The sequence below is a fragment of the Trematomus bernacchii genome, unplaced genomic scaffold (assembly GCF_902827165.1).
Source record: "Trematomus bernacchii unplaced genomic scaffold, fTreBer1.1, whole genome shotgun sequence".
Taxonomy (NCBI): domain Eukaryota; kingdom Metazoa; phylum Chordata; class Actinopteri; order Perciformes; family Nototheniidae; genus Trematomus; species Trematomus bernacchii.
Window position 1 is genome coordinate 1,038,203 of NW_022988176.1, and position 16,594 is coordinate 1,054,796.

The 16,594-nt window shown below is 40.3% G+C and overlaps 1 protein-coding gene across 1 annotated transcript; it reads right to left on the bottom strand.

Annotated features, from left to right (window-relative positions):
• Positions 1 to 4,898: 4,898 nt before the first annotated feature.
• slc14a2 (solute carrier family 14 member 2) lies at positions 4,899 to 8,716 on the bottom strand. The gene is made up of 10 exons (XM_034122315.1): positions 8,629 to 8,716; positions 8,192 to 8,257; positions 7,900 to 8,083; positions 7,127 to 7,316; positions 6,897 to 7,025; positions 6,470 to 6,662; positions 5,959 to 6,106; positions 5,563 to 5,697; positions 5,368 to 5,417; positions 4,899 to 5,275 (listed from the first exon to the last, which is right to left on the bottom strand). Exons 1-10 carry the CDS (start codon positions 8,650 to 8,652, stop codon positions 4,991 to 4,993), a joined length of 1,404 nt encoding a protein of 467 aa, XP_033978206.1. The 5' UTR covers positions 8,653 to 8,716; the 3' UTR covers positions 4,899 to 4,990.
• Positions 8,717 to 16,594: the final 7,878 nt, after the last annotated feature.

Genomic DNA, 16,594 nt, shown 5'->3' on the forward strand with positions numbered 1-16,594 from the left:
GTAATTACATTATAGCTGGCGTAGCGTGTATGCTACCGATCTAACCAACGGAGCTAGACATGGGTTTGCTCGGAAAAACATTTGTGTTATGCTACGTTGCTAGCGTTTAAATATATCAACTACAATGTCAGCAGATGGCCTTACATGTTTGTCATGGCAGGAGAATGTCTGCAGTCACACACACGGAATACTCATACAGTATACTCCGGGTGATTTACCGTACATTGTGACAGTACATGTACATACTGCATGTATAGCTAACGAGGCTAGCTATACATGCTAGCGCAAAACAATGTATTCATGCAAGTTACAATGTATGACCGAACGTAGCAGAATACCCGTATAAGATTGCAATTATAAACACGTTATTGCTAGCCTAATATGAACCACTAGCTTTTGTTCATAGTAGTTTTATTACACTACATTATAGTTGCCGTTCCTCCGAGCTAGCGTTCATATCGTGTTAGCTACCAAAGTAAACAAGAAAGCTAGGTTAGCAGGCAAGCTGTTCATTAGATGGATTAGATAGATCCACACTCCTACCACAACTACTACTAACTAATCTAAAACAACTAAGTTTCTCTAATATTTTGTGATTTGCATTTGATTTCGTCCAGCCAGATCCTGGCGGACAATACATGACGGGGACGGGACTACCACACTGAGGCCTCGTCCTAAAAAGCACCGGCTGCGCCCAGGCAAGATGCGGGGAGGAATGGATGATATACCGTGTGTATATGTATATTTATGTTCATTTTGTACATTTCTAAAAATAAAGTTTAATGGAAATACTTAGTAGGCCTATCCTTTCTTCCCTGAATTATTTGCTCCTATAACATATCATTCATATATAGCAAACCATGATTTGATTTCTCATCAAACAGTAGTAGTTTATTACAGGTAAAAATAACTTACTCTTTGTTATGACCGGCTCGTAGGCCACAACGGAAAGACAAGGAGACATACACGAGTTTACAAAACCACGGCACATTTATTGTGGTAAATGCAGAGATAGGTGGTCGAGGGGAGAGGATCGCCGAGCCGCTTTGGAGAGAGACGGGCCGCCGTGTGACTCCGGGCAGCTGGGCTTAATAGCACCTCGGCTCCGGAGGTGTCCGTGATCGCGCTGATTAGCCTCTTCAGCTCCACCCCATCGTAAGACCTGCAACACACCTGCACAAAGGCCCTGGGGCCGTCACACTCTTCTATAACAACAGTTGTAGGTACAGTTCGGTTAGTTAGCGTATAAAATATACGGCTGTACCGACGCCATTATAAGACTGATGTTCCGCTGAGAGCGAGCCGAAAAAAGCGGGCGGAGCCTCTCTGGTGGTTGACTAATCAGAACAGAGTGGCCGAGCTGACCAATCGGAGCACACTAGGCTCACAGGGAGGGGGGGGGCAAGAGCTCCAACGAGTCGTTTAGTGGAGAGAGTGAATACTGCTGAATACACATACTTGACAGAGATGCTGTATGCGAAACCAATGTGAGTTTGGAAAATTGCACAGTATAAATCTATTTTAGTATACCTCAACAATGTAATTATGATCAGTGGAAATGGCCATGACATGGGCCCTTTAAAACAAATAATGCTTTAAAACGTAAACATGCCGGATTTTAGCTTTGAGCTAATTTCCGTCCGTTGTCCCTCACATACAACATTTAAGAACATGACATTTATATACATAGCAAAAATAAATACATGATATGCAGAAAGAGCATGAGCAGCATATAAGCATTAACCACATGGCAGTACAATGTAGCAGCTACGAAATATAAAGTGCAGGAGAAGATAAAAGGGCTACGGTACATCAAGTGCAAGAGGAGATGCCCCTGTGTTAAAGTGCATTTAGCGGTGATTGCACGTTTGTTTGTTTCTCAACCAAACTGTTCAAAGTGGGACAATCCCGTAACTCAGTTGGGAGGCTATTCCACAAAGAGCTGCCTTTAATTGATAGAACATTTTGACCGAAAGTGGTCCGTCTACGGTGGACTTCACAGTCTCCTCTGGTTTCTGACCTAGTGCAGCGTCCAGTGTGTTTTTTGTGGATGAATTCCCCTAAGGGAGGGAGGGCCAGTCCATGTAAACATTTATAAAAAAAACACATACTTTTAAAAGACTTAAAATTGTCAAAACTCAAGAAATTGTGTTTTTCAAGGATGGTACAGTGGTGGTATGAATTTGGCTTTCTGTCAAACACCTTGATAGCTCTCTTGTAAAGTTGTTCTATTGGTTTCAGGTTTGTGGCACAAGCAAACGACCAGTTTGTCAAACAGTATTCAATGTGGGATAGAATCATACAGTGGAGGTATGACTTTGCAGCATTGACAGTTAAGAAAGGTCTAATTTGTTTAAAATGTTGCAAGTTGAATTTAATGTTATTGGATACTTTCTTAATATGTTTCTTAAAAGTCAAGTTCGAGTCCATTATGACTCCAAGATACTTGAAGTGGGGGACTAGTTCTAATTCTGCTCCGTTTAAAAACACATTGGATCCTTCAATTTTGACTGGTCGTTTACTGAACATCATGCATTCTGTTTTTTTTTTTTATTTAACTGTAAGCAAATGTTGTTCAGCCAGTGTTGAACCTTGTCCAAAGCATTTGAGAGACAGGATGAGATTATTTCAGTATTTTTCCCCTGTACAAAGATGACCGCATCATCGGCATACATTTGCACATTCAACTCAGGACATACATTAGGCAAGTCATTAATGTACAGTGAAAACAGTAATGGTCCAAGAATGGAACCTTGTGGAACCCCAACAGGGTTGACAAGGTAGGGGGATTTGGTACCGTTGACCAAAACACACTGTTTTCTGTTTGATAAGTAAGACTTAACCCAATGTATTGAATCTGCCGAAAAATTGAAATAAGTCAGCTTTGTAAGGAGCACTTGGTGGTCAACAGTGTCAAAAGCCTTCCTGAGATCAAGGAAGACAGCACCTACATATGGGCTTGTGTCCAACATACATTTAACCTTTTCCACAAAGACACAGTTAGCTGTCTCAGTATAATAGCCCTTTATAAGAAAAGGTTCATATATATATTGTCTGCATGATTTATATATTGATTTCTAGTATTTGTTTGCTTGTTGGATACATACATGTGGCATATAACTAAATGATATATGGGATCTGTTTCTCCGACAGGAAAAATAGCGGATCATGCCATTATTTCAAAGAAAATCTCCCAAGTTGAGATCAATAAAGTTTTATCTTATTTATTTTATCTTAATTGTAATTACTTTATATTTGACTCATTACTTTCACACAGCATTGAATAAAACAACATTGACTCAAATGATTATTATAAAATAATTTATTTATAAAAACATACATTTCAAATATAAAGTTTTACAGAGAAAAAAAGTAGTTTGTGTCTCAAAATCAGTTCAACTGAAACTGGTATACAAATACCATATTTTTTTTAAAGACTCTTAACAGATTTTTTAATTTTATTTAACCTTTATTTAACCAGATAAAAACATTGAGATAAAATCTCATTTTCAATGCTGACCTGGCCAAGAAGGCAGCAACGTTACACATAACACATAACACAAACATATAAAATACAGAGAACATAACTAAGAAAACAAAAGACGAAAAAGCAGTCACTACATTGTGCACATTAGGACAGTAAGAAAGGTACACTACTTGTTACTGCAAGAGCAGCTGGTGGTGAGGACTTCAGACAACTTCAATTTAAAACATGCTATTGAGACAAGTGCCATCAGTTTTAGGCGTGATTGAAGGTCATTCCAAGACCAAGGACCATAGACTCCTTTTTCCAGCCTCAGTCCGCACAGTAGGTACCTGGAACCGTATCCAGGCACTGGATCTGAGGTTGTAAGAGTCGCAAACTGGGGCAAATCTGGCACATATGTAGAGTGGAAGCTTACCTAAAATGGCTTTATACATTAATAAAAACCAGTGCTGCATCCTACGCATAGTAAGTGAGGACCATCCAGTTAGGCTATACAGTGTGCAATGATGAGTCCTATAGGGTGCATTTGATATATAACGCAGTGCAGCATGGTAAAGTGGGTCAAGTTTGGCCAAAACAGTGGGACAGGCAAATCTATAAATGGTATCACCGTAGTCCAGCTGGGACAGGAATAAGCCAGAGACCAACCTTTGATGAAATTGAAAAACAACATTTAAGTCTGAAAAGGAAGCCAAGAGTGAATTTCAATTTCTTTGTTAAAACTTCAATATGGTGTTTAAAGTTCAGATTACTGTCCAACCAAAAGCCCAGATATTTGTAGGTATCAACAAACTCAACAGAAACGCCATCAAGGGTGTCAATGGAGAGGCAAGAGGACGCTGACTTGGGAGCAAAAAGCATTGCTTTGGTTTTCTTACTGTTCAATAGCAGTTTGGAATCAAGAAGTGCATGCTGCAGCGTGATACAATCTGATTTTAAATTGGAAACGGCCATATCCAGAGAAGGAGCACATGATGAGATACATCTACGTATTTACATTTGTCATACATTTAAATTCCATCTGTGTCTTTTTTCTCTGGATTATTAGACTTAGTTGACAAGAGTGACTTTGTTGTTATGTTCTTCCTCAGTACGCTGTTGCTCAGGTGTGTAGTCTTCAAATTGTGTCTTGTCATTTTCCGCCTCTGATTCCTTGCTTGTAGCCTTGCTTCCTTCAGATCTCTCAAGCTCCAGCCTTATGGGATTAGTTTTGTTTCATAAAGATAAAGCAACACTTTCTCAGAATCAAGCAAAACTAAGAGTTTAAGAGAAAAAAAAACTGAGTCAAGCTAAATAAATGTAATTAAAAAAATAAAACTACAAGTTGCAAACAAATCATTTGTGTAATCATGTAAACTATAAGTATTTTTTCTTTGATTTAACATATCTTTTTGTTTGCAGTTCTCTTTGCTTCTTTCTCAATGATCAGACTTTTGCTCTCGCTGCAGCTCCCTCATTTTTTGATTTCGATTTTGACACAAACGTCCCAGGTGGGCGGGACTTTCAGGGGTGCGAAACAAAACTAATCTCATGCAGCCTCAGTTGCTCTTTCTCGTTCAATATCACCGCTTCCTTGAGAGCCTTCCTCTGCTCCTTGTTCTCTTTCCTCTCTTTCTCAGCCTTCTCCATTTTGTCTTGCTTCTTCATCTTCCAGAAGTAGGCCAGGTTTTTCTCGGGGTAGTTGACTTTAGCCAGAGGCAGCTTGTAGATCTTCTTGGTCTCCGTGGTTAAAAGGAGGAAAGTGAGGGCAGAGAGACAGAAAGGCCAAGTGCAGGATGGCAGACCAAACTGTAGATGACAAAAACATCACATTGCAGTTCGTAACTTGCATTTATTATTTGCTGATATATGAATAGGAGTGAGAGAAAATGTTTACTTACGGTGGACATGATATTGGCAATGGCTGAGCTGAGGTATGCACAGAAAAAAGCTGCAGAGCAGAAAAAGAGAGATAAAAGTTGGATATAAGAATCCCAAATGTGTGGTCGCTCTCTGCCAATGTTGGATATCATGTCATCATTTGTCAGGATTAACTTTTTGTGTAGTGTGCATTTATCTTTCAAGTGTCTACTTACCACATGTGATGGCAAGCAGATGCACCTGCCAGGTAAGAGTGTAAAACATTCCTCCGACAGCAATGCAAGCCAGCACACAGTTGTATCCCCAGAGGCCAAAGTAAATGTCTCCAAAAGGAGCTGCCAGAGCCAAGCCTACAAAATGTTGAATCAAAGCCGTCAAGGGAGTGTCAGATTCAGTTTGAGATTAGATGATTTTTTTAATAAATAATGACCCTCCTGGTTATTTTGCACCGATTTTGAGGGGGTCATCTTGGAGTTGCAACATATTGACTGTGGCTTGAATTCATTCTCTAAGCGTGTACTGTAAGGAAGCAAAAACACTTGATAATAATACGTAATACAGATTGACTTTCACATTTGGCCGCCTGTTGAAGTAATGTACGGAGCTCTCACCTGAAACCATACCCACGGCAGATCCCAGAACAGCATGAGCGCAGGTGATAGGGGAGGAGATGAAGAGTGAGACAATGAAGATTCCTCCCGTCCACGGGTTGTCACAACCGTACACCTGGCCTACTCCCACGGGCACCGACATGAACAGCTAGAGAGGAACAGACAGAACATAGCTGTAGATCCACCATGATTTACAACGCACAGATTGTTCCAATCATGTTGCCTCATTAAACCTCTTCGGTGTAACGACTCTGATTCATCTGTCAGCTTTGACAACCGCATAATTTACACTTATGTACAGACTACAGTAATGAGAATTATACATGGCTCCTATAGAACATATCCAAATGACAACTTACAGGAAATGTTTTACGATTGAGCTAAATAATCTGTCACATCTGCATTACACAAGGGTTGAAATGTCATGAGAACAAAGGTAAAAGCTGTACACAGTGTTGCAGCACAGGTATCTTAAGTGATCTATAGGAACATATCCTGGCATGGCACTGACCTTGGCTACGTCGATCTCAGCCCAGGTGATGTTGGCCAGCTCTGAGCGCGGCTGAATGAGGACTTGGGGGAAGTAGTGGTTGTAGTGTCCCGTGGCGGCCATGTGGAGACACACCAGGATGTTGAAGGGCAGGGTGAACACTGGCAGGTCCCAGCGACTGTTGATCGATGCTATGGCACTGGACACAATCGGGCTAAAACACAAGGATGCAACATCACTAGTATTAGATTTATAAGAATGTGTGCTTGTATCTCTTCATGATTATAGTCGATTATGCACATTTTGAGCATGACTTTGATACTGTCTACGGTTATCTCCAACATAATGAAAACATGATGTGTTTTGGTTAATGTATCTGCTTTTGAACGTTTACCTCCTATTTCTCACGATACAAATCTTTTGGTCAAAAGTCAATCTAGTGGCTTACCACATCATGGACATGAAGATGTTGGGTAGCAGGAGCCACCAGTACCAGTCTCCTTTATGGGAGAACAAAGCCATCAGCAGACCCACCAGGATACCATTGTAACCGTACAGCCCTGCAGCTATGGACCCCCTAAATAAAGAGTTATTTAAATAAATAAGTTGCTGTACAAAAAATATTCCTGTCGTGGTGATTAATAGACATTATTTTCTGTAGTATTAATTTGTTCTAACCTGTTCTGTTGCAGAATAAGGGCAGAGATGGTGGCAAACAGCGTGCCCACAAAGCCATTCAGGGCCCACCAGTAGTTCTGCAGGATGAGGCCTGCAAAAATGATGAGGCCGCTCAAAGGGTTGTTGACAAACATCACTTGAGCAGCTCCACGCAAAACCCAGTCCAGCAGCTGCAGCAGGAAGAACTGTTCTGGAAGACGGAAAGAGAGAGACGGAGAGCGTTGACATTTTCCTAGAGCTGCTCGATGGGTTTCCCTCCAGGGAATGTGCAAGATTATTTCTTCAAAGAATCACTATCTGATCTGACAGTAATAGTGACAGCAGGCATTTGTCCAAAGCCACAGAAGCCATATTGCATGGATAACTGGTTCATCCACTAAAACAAACTATTGTAGCCTTCCAAGGGACCATGTTGCACACTGTTGATCTTTGAAACTCATAGACTTACTTGCCCTAATTGTGTGTGGATATATATAAAAAACGACATGCCTGTTAAATAAATTCATTTTTGTGTAACTGTCTGACGAATCATGTAGCACATTGGAGTAATTACCCCAACCCTAACCCTAACCAAATTGCACAGGTAGTCATTTTCAGATGTGTATAACTGTTTACCACAAATAGGTATTCAACATGTATTGCCCAAAGAAACAATGTCTATCTTCATCAAGTTATCTTTATCATCTAAGACATTTTTAATAGTGTCCTCTTCAATATAATACTGCTGTACAGCCTTTGTGTGGGCTAGAAGTAAGACATTTGAGTCCACTTACTTTCCATCCATTTTCCAAACACCTTCATGTCCCCAGAGAAGTAGGAGATTGCCTTCAGGAAGCGGGTCCTGCAGGCGCGCACATTTGAGGACCTTTGCTGCACAGTGTCCACCTCCCTCTTGTCTTCCTGCGAGTTTTCATACTCGGGCGGCAGGTCTGGGTTTGCCATCAGCGGCTGGAGCTCCTGCAGCCATCATTACGGTTAGAAATGCATTAGAGAATTTTGCTTAAAAAAAAACACAGCATGAAACATATATTCAGTTTTATATAGAGTGTATATATACTGACTTACGGTTAAGATAATGGCAGGAGAGGAAGAGGCAGTAGAAATGGAGCCGTTGATATTCTTCTGAATATCCTGAGGAGAGAGGAAAATACTTCACTCAGCAGCACATTAATTTTCTCATCAGTTCTTATCATGCCTTGCCTTGCCTTATATAGTAATACAAAACTTTTGTGTAACATTTTAAAATGAGTCATAATCGTCCAATCTTAATTATAAATCTGTTGCTTTATTTATATGTAATTTTGGTACTAACTCTGGTCAATGATTTCAGTTTATTGAGTTTTATTTAATCATCCATCAAAAATCAATGCTCTTGGATGAAGAAAGAATGCACCTAACATAACCATACACCTAAAATCTTATATCAATATTAGTACCTCTGATAAAAAAAGGCAAACATCGGTTAAAGTATAGTCATGTTTTTCAGTCAGAAGTGCTCCTACCTTTGTGCAGACTGATCCAGGCATATGTCCCAGAATAGAAGCAGGCTGCAGTGTTGCCAGCTTCTCTCTTGGACACTTTCACTGAAAGACTTTTATAGGGACAGACCAGAGAGAAAACCCCACCTCCTCTTTTCCTTTTCTCTATCTCTACGTGACACAGTGACATTCAACAGTGATAATCTCTGACACACCCGAGGCTCTTTCAACACACACAACATTTCTGGATTCTTTCCTGCATTGATAACCCAAAAAGATGTGTTCACGTGAGGTTGCTTATTTCTTTTTTTGCAGGTCATTGTTATGTCACATGAAATGGAACAGAACGTTTCCATTCGGACCTTGATGTTATCAACAGGTCAGGCACTACAGATTTCAGTATATCCGGGCCTTAATGAAGGACTAACTTATGGTTAATAATTACATTAGGGGAACTACATCATATTAAGCCTGCAGGTCTCTTGGGGATGTTACCTCATCACAGGTATTTGAATATTTAAGATAGAATATAACTGAATTCTTACCCTACAGAAGTTCAGATGCAAATCTTCCTCACCTATACACATACAGTACAGTGAACACTTTTGATGTATGGCCCTGTTGTTTAGCATGCTGGTTCAATGGAGCTGTTTGTTAATGTTACAAGTAACAACAACATCTTACCGCTGTATCAAGTCAATATGTCTGATGGAAAAGAGGCAATCCTCCCTTTATTTACAAATAACAATTTTTTGATGAGCCTTCGTTATTTGATCAATACATTTTGCCCGTCTTATATTTATCTCAAACATAGCATTAGCACAACAAATCATCTGAAATATAGTTTATTAGAAGCAAAGATCATGACATTTTTGTATTGCTCAGATTTATTTGAAAAATAAAGTCAACCCTGCTGAAAAAACCAGCTTATTAGACCAACAAGGCTGGTAAGGCTGGTTGACCAGCCAATTGCAGTAGCTCAATGAACAAGACAACCATTTTGTGCATGAAGCCCCTGGTTCCAGCAATTCACTGTTTTGATCAATTAATAGTTTTGATTACAAACCTCTAAAATCTGTCTTCTTTCCTCTGCTGAAAAAACCAGCATAGACCAGCATAGTGTTGACCAGCATATGTTGTGTTTTGGTGCTCGTCACACTATGCTGGTCTATGCTGGTGACCAGCATTCTATGATTCCATCAATCTATCACCAGCTTATGTTTAATAATAGTATTAAATATACCATGCTGGATTTTTTCCTTGTTTATGTCCATAATTTTTTCCATTAGGTAGTGTCCAGCCTTTCCCAATCTGGCCTGCATTTCTGTCTGTTGAAGCCATGACATCCATGCTGGTCTATGCTGTTTTTTTCAGCAGGGAAAAGCAGATAACGTTTTTAAAAATAATCTCACATACATTTTTTAAAGAGCTTGTACTGTACCTGAGTCCTTAGAGTGACACTCAATTGACAGGATTAGATCTGGGCACATATTTCACAAGACAGGCGTTAAAATCACAGGTCGTACATTTAAGCTATATTCAGCTTCTGTAGCCATCCCCTGTATGAGTCATCCACAATGCTGTATGCTGAAAAAAGCAAGATCAAAAGTTCAACTACATGTGCTGTATGTTAGGAATGACACCTGCACGTCAACAAGTGTTATGGCTTTAGTGTTATAAGAACATACTTACATCATAGGATGTCTGCTAATTTACAGCAGCAAAGGGCACACACTTACTATACAACAGCCACTTCTTCTATAAAGCTTGCATGAAGCAAACACAGTTAATCCTGCCACCTACTGGCGAGTGCAACAATGTGCCACCAAACAAAAATACAAACAGTATATTATTATACTCACGTCAAGTGGTCCAAAATGATAGGTGGATCCCAAAGTTTGTCCTGGAAATCACCTAAAGACCTTTGGAGGTAAGTAGAAAAAACGTAGTTATATTTTGCATTAGTTTGACCAAAATAACTTGATTTAATTGTATTTAAAATAACATTTCCAAATAAATAAATCCTTCAAATCAGCCTGTTCAGTTTCTGTTGGAATGTGAAGGGTTAAATGAAAGAAGCCGTCTCTGCGAGTTACTGTGAAGACAGGAGCTGATTGGTGGTCCTGCTGTAAATTCACAGAGGGCCAGCTTCTAAGAGCCACTAACTCAACGAGAGAGTAATGTCAAATGACAGTACAATTGACCAATCATATCTTCCCTCTAAATGGGTGGGCTTTATTTTCGTGGACTTTATGACAAGTTCTGCCCGCTATGAAGTTGATGCATGTGTGTTATAGTGGTGCAGTGACGCGTCCTAAAACCCGGAAGTAAGCTGTGCTCGGGTTCCCTCGACAAAAAAGCAATGGGATTTCTCAGGATTTTGGAAAATAGCTCGAAATAAGGTCTGTGGTAAACGAACCTGTTTGATAAATGCACGTTTTGTTCAGCCGGATAATATCCACATGTCTACCCTACTTTTATTATTTTCGAATCAAAAATCTAATCGATAGATTTATGATCAATAGATTTATGATTAGCATAAGTTCGTTCATGATGGCTCATTTCAGTGATAGTGATGACATCGTTGCGAAATTATTAACCGAGTCATTTTCAAGATTGAGTTACAATGATAAACTGGAGTGGCAAAGGATCAGCTGCATGACCCGCCATCAAGTGCTTCATCCAAAAGGACAGGAGGATGGACTTTGTGTTTAAGTGAATTGATCATCAAAGGTAGGCCTAAGTCATTTTCAATGTGGGCCTACAGTAGGTATAAAAGTCACGGCTCGCCACTGTGGTGTGTGATCAGTGTTTTAAAATGTAGAGAGAAGCTCTAAGAAGCAAATGTGTCAAGGGTGTCAGGTCAGATCCTTCTCAAAGATTGGGGGGTCTTCTGACCAACAAGCCACTGTTATTGCTAAAACCATAAGACATCCTGCTAACAGCTCCTGTAAATATTGTTTATTCTGTTGCACAAAATGATCCTCATCACATTATATCAAAGTTACATTATCATAAACAGCAGATAAATGTGTGCACACACACAGGCCTACTTACAGATGGACAATGCGATGGCAGAGGGGTGTGTTTATTCCTTAAGCATTTATTTAGTCGTTAAACACAATTACAGAGCTGATGAGCAGCATTGATTGCTGCCGCAGACATCAAGACATCGCTGAAAAGGAAGAGGAGTAGCCTGAAAGACATTTCCAACATGGTTTCACATTTGGAGACACGTACATGGACATGCACATTTTTTCACCAAATCTGTCTTTCCTAGCAAACCCAATACAGTGCTGTATAGTTGTAAAATATACACCAATTACAGTCCTACTTCTATCACTTCATTTATAATGTATGTAGCTTATTTTAATGCTCTTAAAACAGTGAGTGATTTCAAGCAGTTTAAATTCTTTGTCAAATCTGCCGGGTAAACAGACAAAACTTGAAAACAAATGTAAGAAAACACAGGCAAATTAAACAACAGCGAAGTCCAGGTATAACTGAGCATGCATATAACCCTTGGAATAAACAAAAAATGCAAACAAACTAAAATCTGTTGAAGGAATGCATCTGTAGGGAGCTCCCCAGTGGGCGGATTCCCTGCAACTGTTTGGTCTCAAAAAGCCTACTGGTACCAATTTACAGGTAAATACATACATGACGTTTGTACCAAATATACTGTACATAACCAAATCAACAGGGAAGTCGCTTTCAACTCATAATAAACTTGGATTAGCAGCACAGGAAATCTAGGTAGTGCTTTGGGGACTTATTAGCATAGCTAAGAGTCAATAGAGGGACAATGTGGTACAGTATCTATGAACTAGAGCTCAAACACCAGAAACATGAAGTCTGAACTCTTAACCACGAAAGGGAAACCAGCAGTGCTGAGGTAATGTCTGCATCTCTCCCAGAAAAAATGAACTCCTTCTATGCACGGCATGAGAATAAGTTCCCAGATGAGGAAAATCAGAAGGCCCAGTACCCCTGCCCACTTATAATATCAAGGGCAGATGTGTGCAGATACTTTCAAAAGGGATTTATCCACGAAAGGCACCTGGACCTTATGGCATGGCAGAGCTCTGGAGGTGTGTTTAAATCAACTGGCAGATGTCTTCAAAGACATGTTCAAACTCTCACTGCTCCAGTCTGTAGTCCCCACATATTTCAAGAAGACCACCAGTGTCCCTGCCCACCAGTTAAGACCAAAGCTTAATCACTACAATCCAGTAGCACTCACGTCCAACATCATGAAGCGCTTTTTAGTCAAAATCTGAATCCCCTCCTTCATCACTGACTCACTGGTTCCACTTCAGTTTTCTTAACAGGCCAAACATGTCAATGTAAGAATGCTGTTAATTGACTACAGTTCAGCTGTCAATACTAATGTGCCCTCAAAGCTTGTCAAAAAATCTCAGAGACCTAGGAGTCAACAACGCCCTCTGTGATTGGATCCTGAACTTTGTGACCCCAGGCTGTGTGTATAGGCACCATCTCATCCTCCACACAGGAGAGATGTTGTGCGTTTGTTATGCGTATGGCAATACATCATTTAAGCTTGAGCATCAGTAGACTCAAGAAAAGTAAGGTGTCAGTGACATCTAGTGAAAAGTTAAGGAATTGCAAATCTGTTGGGCCTTTATTTAACCTCCTCTCATCCTTGATCACTTAACCTTTGGACCTCACACTGGATCAAAACAAATACAGTTCTCTGGATCCATGCATTTATAACCAGATTCTTCACTACAGACGAGGATTTCCCGTAAATAATACAAAAACTTTCTAAAAATGTAACTAATCAGACCAGGCTGCACACAGGATCAGACCCTCTTGTCCTTAGTTCTACAGAAAGAGATCTGACAAGATTAGAAAAGGCAGCGATTCAATGTTTTCATGCAGCCAACTCACGCATGCACACACAAAAAAGACTAGGCAAAGTGTGCCCCTATGCATGTGTGTGTGTGTGTGTGTGTGTGTGTGTGTGTGTGTGTGTGTGTGTGTGTGTGTGTGTGTGTGTGTGTGTGTGTGTGTGTGTGTGTGTGTGTGTGTGTGTGTGTGTGTGTGTGTGTGTGTGTGTGTGTGTGTGTGTGTGAGAGAGAGATGGGGTGGTGGTGGGTGGTGGGTGGTGAGGGGGGTCTCCAGCCTCTGCCAGAGTATATGGAACCTGATACTTGATGACTCCCCATCACAAGAATGTGAGTTTCCTTCTCTTGGAGCATCTGGCCCGACGCCCGGCCACATCTCTGTGTGTGTGTGTGTGTGTGTGTGTGTGTGTGTGTGTGTGTGTGTGTGTGTGTTACTATTTGCCCCTTTTTTCAGAATGAGCGGCCTCTTTCAGCACAGTGAGACATTCTTTGTATGATGGTTGTCTGATTTGTTTTCTTAGTTTTCTGCTAACATGCTGTCACTTTCATTTGTGACTTTCTCTCAGTGGAAAATTGGCGATTCCAGGCTTTGTCCTTCGGGAGTCTAAGCATAGTGGACAGAATCCAGCCATTGAGTGTTTTTTCTACAGTTTCAGATTAGATAAACATTTTATAAAGATTCAAATAACCTCTCAATGAATGTTTTTTTTAAACTGTTCTCAAATATTCTCATTGTCACAGGAAACTCTTTAGACCGAGTGAAGCACAGAGACAGTCACATTATATAATATAATGTTTCTGCTTCTCCCCCAGTGGTTTAAACGTATCACCTTGCTTTAACGATCTTGAAACTTCAGGGTGACATCACTGCTGGGTGTGGTCCCAGGTGCAACGGACTTCTGACCAGAGAGATTGGTGAAGCACTGCCTTTCAACTTGGCAGTTTTGTCTTTTACTATAGTTTAATGAACAAACCTAGAAAACCTACAGAGACGCAACATGAAACATCATGCTGTAGGAAGACTGCTGAATATTAGTAATGATTCCAGTTTTACAATTCAAGATTAAAATTATTGGGTGAAATAAAAATGATTGATTAAATGTTTCTTTATATTCTGATATCAATGCCATTAAGAACTGCTCTGATCGGACCATGATCCCTTTCCCCATACATGTGTGTGTGTGTGTGTGTGTGTGTGTGTGTGTGTGTGTGTGTGTGTGTGTGTGTGTGTGTGTGTGTGTGTGTGTGTGTGTGTGTGTGGCCTAGCATTACTATACTTGTGGGGACCTAAATCTGGTTACACAGTCACGTGTGGGGACTCGCCTCCCTTATGGGGACAACATGGAGGTCCCCATGGGGGGAATCATTAATTTCAGGGTGAAGACTTGGTTAGGTTTAGGGTTAAGGTTAGGGTAAGGTTAAGAGTAAGGGTTAGGGTTAGGCATGTGTTGGTTTTGGTTAAGGTTAGGATAAGTCTCCAGGAAATGCATGTAAGTCAATGTAATGTCCCTTGAAGTGATGTATACATGGTGTGTGTGTGTGTGTGTGTGTGTGTGTGTGTGTGTGTGTGTGTGTGTGTGTGCCCTTTCTAAGCACCTTCTGCATTCCCAGCATTTTTGCACTTCATAGAAGTAGAAATAAATGTCCAGAAAAGGTCAAGTATGTTCATCCTCAAGAGCTTCAACATGTAATCTGTCTGGTAATTTATCAAAGGCACAGTTGCAGATATTTCTCATCATGAAGACAGTGATGACATGTTCAACATATAAACCCACATGCTTTTTTCTTCATACATCACAACACAGTAAGACGTCATCTAAAAGTAACAAAACCACCGGTTAGTGATACACTTAATATCTATAAAGCTGCTTTTTATTTAACATTTAAATAACAAAGATAAGATTAAACAATTAGTCATGAATCTGCTGGACTTCCTATAATCCCCTCACACTGTACTGTAGAGTGTAACAGTTCTTTAAACATACTGTTGACATTCTAAAATATACAATAATGCCACAATTGATGAATGTGTATTCTTATACCCTATTTTAAACATTTACTCAAACTGTACTTTAATGGATTCCTAGGCACACTAAGGCTAGTCTATCCAGGCTTAGGGAGGATGATATGATGTCAAAACTGTAAGAAAGGGGCTGATTCTGAGAAAAGGAGTTCTTCTGCTTTTGAAAAATAGAGCTCCTTAGCTTCAACACAGCTATGCTTCACATTTGTGCTGACTATTTCCAATGGTATGCTTTAAAGGGTCAGTCAAACACAGTGAACTGGATTGATTGCATTCATTTATGTTTCTAATCATCCAGAACAAAACAGAATTAACATACAATACAATTACAACACAACAATAATTAATGGTAACCCTGTGGTTACCTAGAATGCAAAAAAACTACGTCCAAATAATAAAACCCAGCATTCATAGCAAGCTTGTGTTTGTGAGACTACAAAGATTTACGTGTCGTTGATGGTTTCACTTCATTAAAAACTAAAGTAACTGCTGGTGGAACAACATTTTGACTTTTCACCATAACAGACGGTTTGGTACACTTTTACTCCTATTCTTTTTTCTGCAAAAAAGTGATGGACATGGAAAGAATAATGAGAAAAAAATCCCATTTGGCATTGCCACTTGAAAAACATCATTAAGTGTCTCACTCTGAATGAAGTGCTGGATTCGGTTTCCCTTCTCTAATATTCAATAAACTGCTGAAACCCAAACACTGAACAGTCATATATTAGTGTGTGTGTGCGCGCGTGTGTGTGTGCGTGTGCGTTTGCGTGTGTGTGTGTGTGTGTGTGTGTGTGTGTGTGTGTGTGTGTGTGCGCGCGCGCGGTGTGTGTTGTGGTGTGTGTGTGTGTGGTGTGTGTGTGTGTGTGTGTGTGGTGTTGTGTGTGTGGTGTGTGTATGTGGGTGTGTGTGTGTGTGTGTGTGTGGGTGTGTGTGTGTGTGTGTGTGTGTGTGTGTGTGTGTGTGTGTTGTATGTGGTGTGTGTGTGTGTGTGTGTGTGTGTGTGTGACAGCAGGGGAGGCGAGTGAGAGCAGGTATGAGTGAAGACAAAGGCTCACTTGTTCACAGCGGTGCTTTATCCTCATTACACTCCTCATTT

Excerpts from the sequence above, each read along its gene's own strand:
- slc14a2 (XM_034122315.1), bottom strand. The coding sequence starts at position 8,652 with ATGCCTGGATCAGTCTGCACAAAG. Across the intron at positions 8,084-8,191 it reads CTCCTGCCATTATCTTAACC|GAGCTCCAGCCGCTGATGGC; the intron begins GTAAGTCAGTAT and ends TGATGGCTGCAG. Across the intron at positions 5,276-5,367 it reads TTGCCAATATCATGTCCACC|TTTGGTCTGCCATCCTGCAC; the intron begins GTAAGTAAACAT and ends TGTCATCTACAG.